This window comes from Notothenia rossii (genome assembly GCF_949606895.1).
Source record: "Notothenia rossii genome assembly, chromosome: 1".
NCBI classification, from domain to species: domain Eukaryota; kingdom Metazoa; phylum Chordata; class Actinopteri; order Perciformes; family Nototheniidae; genus Notothenia; species Notothenia rossii.
In genome coordinates, this window is record NC_136912.1 from 36,940,182 (window position 1) to 36,955,541 (window position 15,360).

Below are 15,360 nucleotides of genomic sequence, written 5' to 3' on the forward strand. Positions count from 1 at the left end.
TAAAAGTAATAATAATAATAATAATAACTTTTATTTATATAGCGCTTTTCAATAACCCAAAGTCGCTTACAAAAAAAATTAAAAGTACAGAAAGGGGGTGAACAGGCAGAAGACAACATATTGGACAAGAAAATTGAACATGAACATTACATGAACAGGCAAAGGACAACACAGGGGGGGAGCAAGCATAGGACAACGAGCAAAAGACAACATAATGGAAAAGAGGAAAGAAAAAAAGTTGATGAATGTATGAATAAGAGATGCAGCGTGGGGTGAATAAGAGATACAGCGTGGGGTGTGAGTGAAGTCAGTGGGTTGGGGGGTAGGGTAAGTTGAAGGCTTGGGAGAAGAGGTATGTTTTCAGCTGGGTTTTGAAGGTAGACAGTGTGGGAGAGTGGCGGACAGATTGGGGGAGGGAGTTCCAGAGGCGGGGTGCTGATCTGGAGAATGCTCTGTTGCCAAATGTTTTGAGTCTTGATGGTGGTACTGTGAGGGAGAGAGTGGAGGAGGATCGGAGGGCTCGGGGGGGGTTGTAGGGGATGAGGAGGTCAGAGAGGTAGGGGGGGGCTAGGTGGTGAAGGGCTTTATAGGTGAGGAGGAGTGTTTTGAAGATGATGCGTTGTTTGATGGGGAGCCAGTGAAGAGAGCGGAGAACGGGAGTGATGTGTTCACGGGTCCGGGTGTGGGTGAGGAGGCGGGCAGCAGAGTTTTGTACCATTTGGAGTCTATGGAGGGAATGGGAGGAGATGCCAGTGAGGAGGGCGTTGCAATAGTCGAGGCGGGAGGTGATGAAGGCATGGATGAGGGATTCAGCAGCACGGGGGGGGAGGTAGTGTTTGATTTTGGCAATGCGGCGGAGGTGGAAGTAGGAGATCTTGATGATGGAGCTGACATGGGGGTCAAAGGAGAGGGTGGGGTCCAGGATAACGCCAAGATTGCGTGCCAGGGGGGAGGGGGTGATGGTCGAATTCTCAATGGTGAGTGAAATGGGTCCTGTTTTATTGAGGGTTGATCTGGTGCCTATGATGAGTAGCTCTGTTTTATCACTGTTGAGTTTAAGGAAATTGTGAGTCAGCCATGTTTTTATTGAAGAGATGCAGGTTTCGATAAAAGTAGTTCATATTATGTTTGCAAGTAGTCTAAGAAGTACTAAGTACAAACAGGGCAGTTTCATAAACTACTTATGGAAGAAATGTTTTTTAGACCACATTAAAGTTGACAAAAATGCTCATTCTTGTTTTCTGGAGGGAATTTTGCCATTCTCAAGAAGTACACAGTAAAAGTAGTTCATAGTATTTGTGCAACAAGTTTATGAAGCAATAAGTCCTACAATTATTCTCATAAATTACCCTGTTCCTCAATCGCAAATAATAGAAATGAACCACATGCCATCCTTTACTTTGAAATACAGCTTCCCAGGGTTGTTTTATTGCATTACCGTAAACCTGTAACTAATCGCGCACTCGAAATACAGGGGCGGCTGGTTTGACCACGCAAAAGTGAAAGACGGCTGGCTTGACCGCAGTGCTAATTTCCGCTATGTTAAACTCCATTGACTTATGCTAAAATGTTATCGATCTAAAGGTCCGATATTTTTGGCTGTTTTGGGTCGACTTCAGTTGACTATAACATCGAAAAACTTCGAAATTGAATGTTCACAAAGCTGCGGACCGGTTATACACTTATACACGAGGGAACTAACATAACTAATTTAACTAACGTTAGCTAATGTAGCTGTTGTAGTGCCGGATTAAGCAACTAGACTACTTGTAGTGTACATGCAGAATTATTTCAATTTAAAATAGTTTGAAATGCTCACACACATACCTGAATCTCGTGCTGTATTTTCCTCTCAAAGAGCCGGCTCTTTTAAGTGAACGACGGGAGCCGGTTCGCGCCCGCGAAGGAGCCGGTTCTTTCTTTTTTTTGCGGAGGGATCTAGATCGGTATGAAAGCACATTATGCAATGTGCAATGTGCACACTATCCCGCTTATTACATGGCCACATTCTCAACAAAGTAACGACATGACTCCCAATATTAATTTAAATGCTTCTATGGATTTAGAAAATTATTTTATTGATTTAAAAAATAGTTATGTATTTATTTAAATTGACATGCATCCGCTAAAGAAAAATAGTCCGTTGTTACTGTTTGAACTAACGTAGCAACGGCAGGAACTGCTTCGATAGTGTTTTTGAGGAGCTTTTTGATTACAGATTTGAAAACATCGTTGCTTGCTTTAAAAATAGCACAATTCATTATGTCAAACCTTGTAAAGTATCTAGATATCCCTGCCCTAATGCCAAAGTAAATATCAACTGAATTTGTGTCGCCGTTTGATGTCTATGTCTGGACCGCTGCGTAAAAAGGAGGGTTTCTGGCCCGTTGCTTCTCTTCTTACTTCTATAAGAATAAAACACGGAGGAGGGAGATCTCTTTTTCTCCCCCTCTTCTGAGAGCCCAGCAGCTGATCTCAGAGCACGCTCCCCTCTCCTGCAGGGGGGTTATGGCTAGAAAGGATCCGTCTAATGTAAATATGACGTCACGTTCTCGTTCTAACTCTCGTTGTAATCGGAGCGGCCCGGTTGTAATCGGAGCGGCTCGGAAGCGCAGTCACGTGGCTGAATGTTTACGTTTGGGATGGCGAGAAACTAAACTATATTAAGTATGTAAATACTTGTTAGCGGTCTTGCTGTTGAAAGAAGAATGACAACACTGTAGATCAGCAACACTATGGTTTATTTTGTATTCACAGGCAAGTCAACGTTGTTGCAGTAAAAGTCCCAAGATAGCTCCTGGTGCAATAAAATGTATGTTGCATGTTACTGCTGTAGATGTGTTTACCTTTATATCCCGTTGGGTAGTTTAATCTGCAGCAATGCATCATATTCTATAATATCATCATATATGTGTAGCTTTGTCTCTGTCGTATCTTTCAAAAGTAAAGTGAAACAGCTGTTTTCAGCTTTGTGATGATGCATTTTCCAGCTGATCCAAGAGGCTTTTTAAACACCTTACTTGGCTGAAGAGGGAGGGGAATCTTCTCAACACATAAAGAAACACTTTATCCTTCAGTTTATCACAAACATTACATCAACACATTTGGAGATCCTAATTTGAATCCAGTCTGTAATTTGATATTAAGGTTTTAATAATGAAATGAGGTCATGAATCGAGTTCAAGGTTAAGATCATCTTTATTATCCTATGTACAAAAATGAACATACAACATTAATATAACAGTAACGAATAAAACAAAATAACATTATGCAACTCTGATCTTCTTGCTGATACTTTTCAAAGTTACTTTTACATTTGCTCTACTTCTCCTGCTACTGTTTGCTCTGCTTTCAACTTCTCTTTCAACTCTGCTCTTTACTCTGCTTTCCCTGTTTCCTCTGTTCTCCTCTCCTCATCTTCTCCTCAGACTATCCTCCTTTTGCTGTCTCCTCTCCTCTGTTCTCCTCATCTCCTCTCCTCCTCAGACTCTCCTCCTTTTGCTGTTAGATATTTAGACTGTAATGACAGCTTATGATATACTTTTTATAACTACATCAATCACATGCAATGGAAAATGTTGTTTTACTTACCACCTCTTTACAGCTCCATTCATCTCCAAGCTTCCAACATTCACCTGGCGGTGGTGCCTTGGATGAAAACAACTTTTGATATGATACAATACAACAACAATAGTTAACACCTATTCACAGCAATAAGCACAATGAGAAGACTAATGGTCTCTTTTATACCAATTTCTATTGGAGTGAAATGAACTGTGCCATGTCACATAGGATTGGAATGGATGATTGGCTGTTTTGTGAATATAGAGGAGATGGCAAAAGTAAATATACTTTGTTCTTACCTAAAGCATCTATCCTCCTCTTCGTACCCCTGCCTGCTCCTCCCGCATTAGACTCTGGGGACTTAGCTTTTAAAATCTTGTTCAAGCTGTCCACTCTGTAGTTGGATCTCATGACCTCAGCTTTATGACCCACCCGGTCTGAAAAAGGGTGTCTACGATGGCTGGTACTGAGAGGTGTTATGGTCCTCTTCTGCCTTTTGTGTTTGGGGGGCGTGAAGGTGAGAGGAAGACTACTGTCATGTGGGGTGTGTTGCTTTACGTCCTCCAAAAGATCATTTAGTCTTGATATCACTGTACACATGAACGTCTCATCCTGTAGGTGGTATGTGTGCTCAGTAATTTCCCGCAATAAGGTCCCACACTGCTGTCGTTTCCTATCTCTTGAGGACTTTGAGTGGTTACCACTGCTCTGATTACAACGAGAGTTAGAACAACGTCTCTTCTCGATCTTCCCGCGATCTTTCCGCGTCCCGCCCACCCCGACCCTTTCCGATTACAGCCGAGCCGCTCCGATTACAACGAGAGTTAGAACGAGAACGTGACGTCATATTTACATTAGACGGATCCGACGGATCCTTTCTAGCCATAACCGTCATGGCTAGAAAGGATCCGTCTTGTGTAAATGTGACGTCACGTTCTCGTTGTAACTCTCGTTGGAGCGGCTCGGAAACACATCTACAGCAGTAACATGAAGCAACATACACATTAATGCAGCAGGATAATAGTAAAACACTGAAAGGGAACATTTTATTGCACCAGGAGCTATCTTGGGACTTGCGACAACGTTGAGTTGCCTGTGAATAAAAAATAAACCATAGTGTTGGTGATCTACAGTGTTGTCATTCTTCTTTGAACAGCAAGACCGCTAACACCCTATTTCAACAATCACACTCCCTGTCATTGACATAATTAATAGATAGATTAGCTTCTCACTATCATTTGCTGTGGCCCACTGATGTTAACGATCGTAACTGAAAAGCTGCCTGCCAAACGTAAACATTCAGCCACGTGACTTGCAAACTCTCGCGATAGTTTTACACTAGACGGATCCTTTCTAGCCATAACCAGCCATGACCCCGAAAGAGCCGGTGTCGGTACCAGATGTGTTCGGGGTCCGTCTCTTGCGTCACGACGTCACGACGTAATGACGTCAATGACGCCACGCATTGTGATTGGCTGTACGGTAATTTACCCACGCTGTCTAGAGTATAGAGGGTTTTTTTGATCATTACATTACATTGCATTTAGCTGACGCTTAAGTGCATTCGACCAACAAGATAAAAACTTGAAGAAATACAATAAAACTTGAAGAAAAACAAAGACGAATGAGGAGAACAACAAGAGAAATCGAAGGTAAGAAGTATATAACGTAATATGGTAGGTAATATGTAATATGTTCAGTGCCGTTGGTACGTTAGTTCAAACAGTAACAACGGACTATTTTTCTTAGCGTATGCATGTCAATTTAAATCAATACATACAACTATTTCACATGTACAATATTTTCTTAGCCCTAATACTTAAGACTACTTATTTCGTTTTGATTGTTATATTTGATTATATTATATATTATCAATACATTATATATTATATATCAATATGATATACTTTTCTATATAGAAAGAGTTTTGATAATAGATTATCAAAAAAAGTATTTATTAAGTAAGGGATAATGTGCAGCAATCACAATCAAGTCCACAATCGAATCCATAAAGACAAAGTAAATCTGTTTACAGTTGTTTCATATGGATGTTGAGAGGTATCCATATATCTCTTCATTTTGCTCTCAAAGTGCACCAGATTGATGCATTTAACTTCAATATTTTTAAAAATCACTCCAAATGGAGTGCTTGTTCTTCCTTCTGTCTGTCTGTATCTGTGTATTCTCATGTTTTCCGATTAACCCAGCCAAATTTTTCTTCTTTTGTGTCTTGATGTGATCTTGAGTCGAGGCTGATCCTCTTGCTTTGGTCCCGCATCCTGGATCCTCTATCCTGAGTTCTGGATTAAGTCGTGGACTTCGGGTCGTGGCTGAACCTGTCTCTGCGGTCCTGCCTGGGTCTCGTCGTGCTGCCTCCCTGAAGGCTCCCACAGGATTGTTGACATCTTCGTGGATTCATCCTATTATTATAGACGCATGCATTTCCTAACATTCGGTCTACCTATGTTGTAAAATGTATTATCTCTTCGATGTACACACGGCATCTATTGCACGTCTGTCCGTCCTGGGAGAGGGATCCCTCCTCTGTTGCTCTCCCCGAGGTTTCTCCCATTTTTCCCTTTAAACTGTGGGTTTTCTCTGGAAGTTTTTCCTTGTACGATGTGAGGGTCTAAGGACAGAGGGTGTCGTTTTCTTCTCATACTGATATTCTGAACAAACTGCTGTTGTATTAGCTGTAAAATGTCTTTACTGTAGGGTATTTTTATTATTTGTACAGCACTTTGGCTCGACCAAAAATCGTTTATAAATGTGCTATATAAATCAAACTTGATTTGATTGATTTGATTTGAAAGGGTGTGCGCCAAGGTTCCATATTAGGACCAATAATTTCACCATATACTGTATGTAAATAATCTCTAATAATTTTTCAAAGGCTGCTTTCCATTTTTATGCAGATGATACTGTTATTTATTGTTCACCCTCTTCTATAGAGCAAAGTCTTGATTTCCTCCAGTCTGCCTTTGATGTTATTCTATCCCATTTATCTCAACTCAAGTTAGTATTAAATGCAGACAACTCCAAACTCATGATATTCTCAAATGGCAAAAAGTTAACTTCTTTTCTCCCCAACATTTGTACTGTTCAAGGGACTGACATTGACATTGAAAGGGTCACTACATACACATATCTAGGTTTTATTATTGATCAGAACTTATCTTTCAAGTCACACACTGAAAATGTTGTTTTAAAATTAGGTTTCTCCTTTCAGACAAGGAAACATTTGATCTCTGCAACGTTTTTACCAGTATTGGATTCTGGTGATCTGCTTTACATGAATGCCTCTGACCAGTGCCTAAAGAGTTTGGATACTGTGTACCATTGTGCATTATGTTTTATTACATATACATATATATATATATATATATATATATATATATATATATATATATATATATATATATATATATATATTGTGAGTTTGGAATAAATATGCACTTTATGAAAATTATTAGTTGGTTACTGTTAGTAAAAAACAGTAAGGTTAATACTGGATGTTTGTTACACTTGGATATGTTTTCTGTAACACTTGTAACATAATTATTCTCCAGTTTATGCATTTGAGTGACTTGCAGTTAATGCTCGACATTCAATTCAAAACCTTTATTTATCCAGGTGAAATCCCATTAAGATCAATGATCTATTTTTCAAGGGAGACCTGCAGCAGTAGGTTCCACATGAAGACATAAAAACATAAACAACAGAACAACAAAAGGACATCATACAGCAAAAATTACAGGGATTACAATTTACATATCTATCCACATGTACAGGTAACAACAGCATCTGACTGTGGAGCATCCAACCAAGCTTTAAAAACATGTAGTGGTACCAGCTTGGTAATTTTACATTCTTTTTGCAGACTGTTCCAAGTTAGTGGAGCTGCACATCTAAAAGCTTTCTTCCCAAGACAGTCCTAGCACTTGGCACATTTAATAAAACCACAGCATGAGATCTCAGGCAATAAGTACTTTCAATTTGCCGAGAGATCAGGGAGCAGATATAAGATGGTACTTTATCCAACATGGCTTTGTAAATGAAAATGTACCAGTGACTGAGCCTCAGTACAGTAAGTGATGGCAAAACCGCCTTGGTTTACAGTGTACAGTGATGCGTAAGTGCTTTACAGTTTGTCACAAATCTCAGTGCACTGTGATAGTAAAACCTTATTGTGGTGTAATTATATATCCAAAGCAGTCAGAAGTCAGAAAATCATTAGTGATGTTTAACCACTCAGAAGACAGCCCATCAAAATGAACACATTGGGACCTTTCAGAGAGGTAGTTCATCTTCTACATATAATAACGGACAAAGTAAAGAATGAAGTGTAGGCTGTTTAAATGTTCGGAATTTGACCGTGTATGATGGTCCTCTTGAGTTGCCGTACAGCCAATGGCGTACAGCCATTGCTCCGTTTTCATGTTTTTTTAACATGTTTTTCACAAACATTTTCACACGCTAGGAGCATAGGAATCATTCAATTCGGTTCGTCATGATCTGTAGATGTGATTTGCCCCCGAGCACCCCTGGGTAAATTACCGTACAGCCAATCACAATGCGTACAATGCGTGACGTCATTGGTAAGAGACGGCCCCCGAACACATATGGTAGCCCGAACACATCTGGTACCGAAACCGGCTCTTCTTAGTGAGCCGAGCCAAATGATCCAGCTCACCAAGAAGAGCCGGAATTCCCATCACTAATTTGAATCTGTTCTATTTCGTATATGGCTTCGCCCTCTAAGGCTATCGCTATGTGGTAATCCCCCTGCGCCCCCACGCAGCACTGAAACACTTGTAGTCCACGCCCACCCGCAAGGTGGGCCCCACCCTCGGGCCTCCTTCCGGTATAAATAGGAAGGAGGCCCGGCAATCTGCTCCCTCTTTTTTTCAGCAAACCAGCACAGTTACTGAAGCACAGCAATTGAGAATCATCATGAGCAACAACTGCGTCCGTGATTGTCCCTCATGTGGCTCTGGGTTCATAATGAGTTATGACCTGGCTGCAGACATAAAAGCAGTATGCGAATCCTGCCGGGGGTCAGCGCACGCGCGGCTCTAAACCAGCAGGTAGCATGCACTGCGCTCGTCTCCCCTCGGGCGACAGGAAGCGGAGAGCGGACACTTTTGCTGCTGTGGCCGAGGAGGACGATTGGCCCGTCCAGGCTTACGAGCCCGCGGACGGGGCCTCGTGTCGTGGCAGAGTGCCGGGCAGGAGTCCGGAGCAACTCCTGCCCCGCCTCCCTCCACGGTTCACCGTTCGGTTCTTCCCTCCCTCCTCTCCCCCGGACGGGGGAGACAGAGTCGGAGCAGGGTGCCAGCTTTGCGGCCGAACATGGTTTCCCCCTCTCCGTCACCACAGCGCGGTGGCGTCTGTTACGGAGACGGCCAGAAAAGTGCTTCTGGACGCTCCAATCAGCCCGGACGGGGCTGTTCGGACCCCAGTTCCAGGCCATGGTGGAGTCCATGAAGACGGCCGCGGAACAGGTGGACGGCATTCGCCAGCATGTACAGCTGGCTTCAGTCGGCTGAGCTGCCACAGCGGCACCAACGCCCGCAGCAGCCGCGGCGTCCACGCCGGCCACAGGAGGCCGCAAGCGGAGAGACGCCCACAGCAACCGCCCCGGCGGCTGCAGGGGCTCCGTCCCACGTCTCCGCTCCCCCGCCACCCCAGAGACAGGGTCTCCCAGCGGTGAGTCAAAGGGGAGTGAGGCTCCCCAGCTCCTGGTCTGCTCCGCGAGAGCCTCCGAGGAAGCGGAGCCGGTAATTAAGCCGGCTGCCACTAATCTGTTGATTAAGTAGACAGCAGGGCTCCGTGCAGAAGCCTACTGGTTTTAACCTATCGGTTAATAAACCTGCAGAGCTCGCGGCATTCCCCTGTCCGAGATACGCCTCCTCTCCTACACACGGTCATAATAACCCATGAGCCTCCACTCAGCCCCTGAGCGTGTACACGCCTCATGATGACAGCCGGAGTGAAACGCAGCGTGTGGAGGTTTCCTCGCAGCCCTTTCGCCTCACGGGCAGCGGCGGCGAGGGCAATGGAGAATTTCAGGGGTGGCATCCCCTGGCAGAAGTATATTCTGATTTAATCGCAGTCATATCAATCAATGTTAACTTGGAAAGCCACAATATTGATATTTTAACAAAATAACATTAGGTGACATTATTGTAGCACATCAGTAAAGCCTTAAATATAAATATATAAGGTGGCAGGCGTAATTTAATTAATTTTAACTGAATGAGTTGGTTTAACTCTTAGACCAGCAGGGGTACCAAATATGCAGACTGCTGCAATAAGTACATTAATTAACTGTCTCATCGATGTGTGTCTGTATGAATATGATAATATTAACAATCATATTATTCCTATCAGCTGTCAATCACTGTTATGATTCACATATTCAGTGTTATTATTAAATAAACTATATTTTTTGGATGAGTTAATGATGAATGTTCCTCAAGATGCTTGCTCACCCTCCTTCAAATTTGAAAAACCAGTAATTACTATCATAATTCAAAAGAATCAAAGGAACAGTTCAGCGCCTCACAACTTCATTGCAAACAGTTACAACCTTGACTTTACATCAGAAAGAACAAACATTAAAGAAATGACTAACTGCATCAGTTAAGGTTAAAAAAAACGTGTATTCAGCCAAAACATACATCGCTGCAGTTATTATCCAGTGGAATGCCCATACCTACTGGCCTAGTTAAATGAAAGTGGTTACTTTTTTTTGGCTGGGCAGTGAAGTTTTGCACACCGTCTTATTTGACTTTCTCAGGACTTGAAACTGTTTTTGGGGGCAGACCCTCACAAAGAAGAAACATATATTTACACATGTAAGGTCATCTTCTTAAACAGTTTATTATTCTCATCGACTCATCCGTGAGCAGAGCATCAAGTTGGCATGTCTATAACAGCTGAATGTGGCGATTACCATCTTGATCAGCAACAAAACGCCACACAAACTTATTAAGATTTAAAGCTATGGTGCGTTTTGATTCAATGCTGAGTACAGCCAAACTTGACAGGCTCTTCTCTGTCATAGTAGACCGCAAACAGTTGCGGCGCCAGAGTATTTGTGTTGGGTAATCTATGGTAGGGCCTAACCCATACAGTGGTGGGGCTCAAGTCAGTATTTACAATGTAATTACATACACGCTCCCCTTGACAGTGAAACGCCACGCGTGAGGTTTAGATTATTTCCCTGTCTCAATCCAAATGTAACAGTATGAAATAAAAAGGCACATTTGTCTTGTAGTAAATAAAAAGGGCGACCTGGAGCCAATCCTGCAATTTCCCCACAGGTGAAAGAGTTGAAAACCCAACCCCTGCAGGGGGGTCTGGGGGGATTGTCCCCCAGGAGATTTTTTGAAATACTAACATCAAATACACATTCTGGTGCTCTCTTGAGAAGAAAAATAAATACATATTTATTACTACACAACGTATTTATAAAAAATTAATGCCGTTTTTGTTACTTTGTTCTGAAAGCTGAACCTGCTGCTCCTCACAGAGAGGAGAGGGAAGAGTGAATTACTTTACATTGTGGATAAGGGTGGATAGCCCCTATTGTTCTGTCTGTCAAAATGAAAGACAGCCCACACACCTATCAATCATCAAACCGTGGGGTCTTATAGTTGTACCGATGTATATAGAGATGTACTACAGCAAAAGTATTCTCCGTCGGGACTTCCAGCAACAACACCACGCCGTTATCGTGATTTTGATTGGCCAGAAGATATTATCAAAGATGTTCTATTGAGAAGACGATCACTACATGACAAAAGTGTTCAAAACCGTTTCTAGTATTCGGTATTTTACATTACATTACATTGCATTTAGCTGACGCTTTTATCCAAAGCGACTTACAATAAGTGCATTCGACCAGGAAGATACAACCTTTAAGAAAACAGAATCATATAAGTACATCAGGTTTCATAGAGCCAAACATTTCAAGTGCTACTCAACTGGCATTTAGAAAGCCAGCCCTTTATTAGTATATAAGTGCTTTGTAATTTTATCGCTCGAAGTGGAGTCTAAAGAGATGAGTTTTCAGTTTGCGTCGGAAGATGTGTAAGCTATCTGCTGTCCTGATTTATTTCCAGACAAGTGGCTACTGAAATCAATTTTACTAACTGCTGTCTGTGCAATTTACTCCGCGAGTTGGCAGACTTTATTTTGCTTACTTTAACATCATTGTTCATGGTGGGGCTAAGCCATTTATTGGTATGGCTGTAGCCTACCCCAGCCATACCCTGACCGCAAATTCCTCATTCCTTCTGTCTACTTGTATCCGAAATGCTTTTCGTTTTGCGCTGTCCTCCCGTTCAGACGAAATCGCCGCCAATCAGATTTCCAAGCTCGCGCCAAGGGGGGGGATTGGTTACAAGGCTAGCGTCTTGTGCTGCATTCACTTGCACTCGGACATTAGAGATTTTCTCTCATAAATGTCTGATGAGCCACAACTTTTCTTTCAAAACAAAGCTGCCAGCTGGGGTGGCAAGGCATTTTTCTGAGGTGGCAGCTGCCACCCCGTGCCACCCCGTAGAACCGCCACTGCCATGACGACCATTACAGCACATCACAGAGAAGCCAGAACGGGGGAATGAACAGTATTCCAGGCTGAGTGCCCCCAGCGGAAGCGCCCGCAGCGCCACGGCGCCAGGGCTCGCTGCAGAAGCCTGCTGGTTTTAACCTATCGGTTAATTAACTGCAGAGCTCGCTAATTAAGCCGGCTGCCACTAATCTGTTGATTACCAGCAGGGCTCGCTGCAGAAGCCTGCCCGTTTTAACCTCGGTTAATAACCTGCAGAGCTCGCGGCATTCCTCTGTCCGAGATATGCCTCCTACACACGGTCATAATAAACCCATAAGCGCCGTTATAACGCCTCATGTGGGCAGCACTGCACACACCTCCATCCATCCCCTGAGCGTAGCGCCTCATGATGAGAGTCGGAGTGAGACGCAGCGTGTGGAGGCCCCCGCGCAGCCCGTTCGGTCCAAGCCCACCTGGGGTTGCCTCACGCCCTGTCTAAACCAGCTGCCTATAACCTGTCAGTTAATAGCCAGCAGGGCTCGTTGCTAAAGCCTGGTTTTAACCTGTCGGTTAATACATTTCAGAGCGCGCTAATTAAGCCGGTTGCCACTAATTTGTTGATTAGTAGACAGCAGGGCTCGCTGCAGAAGCCTGGTTTTAACCTGTTGGTTAATAAACTACAGAGCTCGCGGCATTCCTCTGTTCGAGATACGCCTCGTACACACGGCCTTAATAAACCCATGAGCGCCGTTATCGCCTCATGTGGGCAGCACTGCACACACCTCTATCCATCCCCTGAGCGTGTACGCGCCTCATGATGAGAGTCGGAGTGAAACGCAGCGTGTGGAGGCTTCCTCACAGTCCTTTCGCTTCACAGTGGCGGCGAGGGCAATGGCATCACAGAGAAGCCAGAACGGGGGAATGAGCAGTATTCCAGGCTGAGTGCCCCCAGCGGCAGCGCCACGGCGCCAGGGCTCGCTGCAAGAAGCCTGCTGGTTTTAACCTATCGGTTAATAACCTGCAGAGCTCGCTAATTAAGCCGGCTGCCACTAATCTGTTGATTAAGTAGACAGTAGGGCTCGCTACAGAAGCCTGCCGGATTTAACCTCGGTTAATAACCTGCAGAGCTCGTGGCATTCCTCTGTCCGAGATACGCCTCCTACACACGGCACGGGCATAATAAACCCATGAGCGCTGTTATAACGCCTCGTGTGGACAGCACTGCACACACCTCCATTCATCCCCTGAGCGTGTACACGCCTCATGATGAGAGCCGGAGTGAAGCGCAGCATGTGGAGGCTCCCTGGCGTGGCTCGTTGCCATGACGACCACAGAACATCTCGAGCATGTGCGCCCGCTCTTAGAGTTTTTCTCAGAGTGGCAGCGCGTGTGTCTGATGGACAGATGGAGGCTGATCAGCAGAGGATACGTCCTGCAGTTCGCCTCTCCCCCCCCCCCCCCCCCCCCCCCCCCACAGTTCAATGGGATACAGGAAACACTCCTGTCCTCCCAGAAGCTATGTCTTGCGCTCCAATCCGAGCTGCTGGAACTCCTGTTGAAAGAGGATATTTCCAGGGTTCCTCAAAGGGAGGAAAATCAGGGGTTTTCACTCCCGTTATTTTTCTAATCCCGAAAAAGACTGGGGGAATGAGACTCGATCTGTCAGTATTCCACATGCTGACGATCAAACAGGTGCTGGAATGTTTTCACTTCCACCTGAAGGATGCATACTTCCACGTACCCATCATCCCGAAATACAGGAAATTCCTGCGTTTTCCATTCAGGGAATATCAGACGAGACAATCGTCTGCCGTTCGGATATTTCCTGGCTCCTCGCATTTGTGTAGAGAAGGCTGTAGCCACTACACAGAGGAGGGATGAGAGTGTGATTTTTCTCTGGACGACCTGCTATTTGCTGGCTCGCTCCAGGGAGGAAGTCGCTTTACAGACGGTACATCTCGTATTGCATCTGTCAAAGCCTGGGTTTCATAATAAATTGGAAGAAGAGCTGTCCTCTTCTCTCTCAGACAATCGTTTATCTGGGAGTGGAGTTAAACTCAGCCAGCATGAGAGCGCGACTCTCGCGGCAGCGAGGGGAGGAACTGACAGCTCTCCTCCGGCGTGTCACAACCCACACAGCCCTCTCCGTGGCGCAGCTGCTCGGCGTTGGCGTCAGCTGGTCACGTGATGATCCCCTTGGGTCTCTTCCAACAGGGGGACACTCCAGAGGTGGTTCATTCGCTGCAGAAGCCTGCTGTTTTAACCTATTGGTTTATAAACTGCAGAGCTCGCGGCATTCCTCTGTCCCAGATATGCCTCCTACACACGGTCATAATAACCCACGAGCACCGTTATAACGCCTCGTGTGGACAGCATGCACACACCTCTCATCCCCTGGGCGTGTACGCGCCTCATGAGGAGAGACGGAGTGAAAGGCAGCGTGTGGAAACTCCCTCGCAGCCCTTTTGCCTCACGGGCAGCGGCGGCGATGGCGTGGCTCGTCACCATGAAGACCATTACGGCACTTCACAGAGAAGCCTCTACCCCCAGCAGTTCCATGGGATAGAAACAGGAACAGTGTCTTGCGCGGTTTTTACCCCCGCTATTTTTCTAAATCTCCTCTGTCCTGTGCGCGCGCTGTCTTGCTAGGCGGCGCGCACGGCTGCCTTGCGCCATTCTCAGCTCCTGTTTGTGCACTATAGAGAGCGCTCGATCGGGCAACCTCTGTCTGCACAACGGCTGTCACACAGGTTGTGTGAGGCTGTGTCACAGGCATGTCTCCTCTGGGGTGGAGCCCCCGGAGAACATCAATGCGCACTCCACCAGAGGACTTTCCCCCTCCACGGCTTTGCACGGAGGAATGTGGAGTGGAAGACATTTGCACTGCTGCATCTTGGTCTTCCCCCTGTTCGTTTATTCATTTTTATTTGAGGGATGTCTCCCATTCCTCTCTGACACACCCTCTACTGGGTGTCCTGTCGGAGTGAGTGACGTCAGGGAGCCAGCTGTGCGCCTCTCTCCTGCCTCTCGGCACGCGGAGAGCGGCCCTTTTCCCCTCTTATAGGAGTGATGTTCCTTTTTCCTCTGACACACTTTGTACGGAGTGCCTGGTCAGAGTGAGTGACGTCAGGGATTCAGCTGGGTGCTCTCCTACCTGTCTGACACGCAGAGAGCTGCTGTTCCCCCTCTATGATCGCTGGGCAAGGTGGGACCTTCGTCTCTACTTTCTCACAGCG

General features: G+C 45.1%; 2 protein-coding genes across 2 annotated transcripts in view; one reads left to right on the forward strand and one right to left on the reverse strand.

Annotated features, from left to right (window-relative positions):
- The window catches only part of LOC307019004 (uncharacterized protein), a gene marked incomplete at its 5' end in the record, with an annotated part of 19,831 nt that continues 4,471 nt past the window's right edge, over positions 1-15,360 (reverse strand). The window contains 2 exons of the mRNA XM_079649600.1: positions 1-1,046; positions 1,828-1,938. Coding sequence (XP_079505726.1) covers positions 308-1,046; positions 1,828-1,938 — 850 coding nt within the window. The 3' untranslated portion in view covers positions 1-307. The remainder of the gene's footprint in view (positions 1,047-1,827; positions 1,939-15,360) is intronic.
- The window catches only part of slc43a3a (solute carrier family 43 member 3a), a 26,716-nt gene continuing 20,539 nt past the window's right edge, over positions 9,184-15,360 (forward strand). The window contains 1 exon segment of the mRNA XM_079649611.1: positions 9,184-9,273. The gene's annotated coding sequence lies outside the window, so the exon portion shown is untranslated.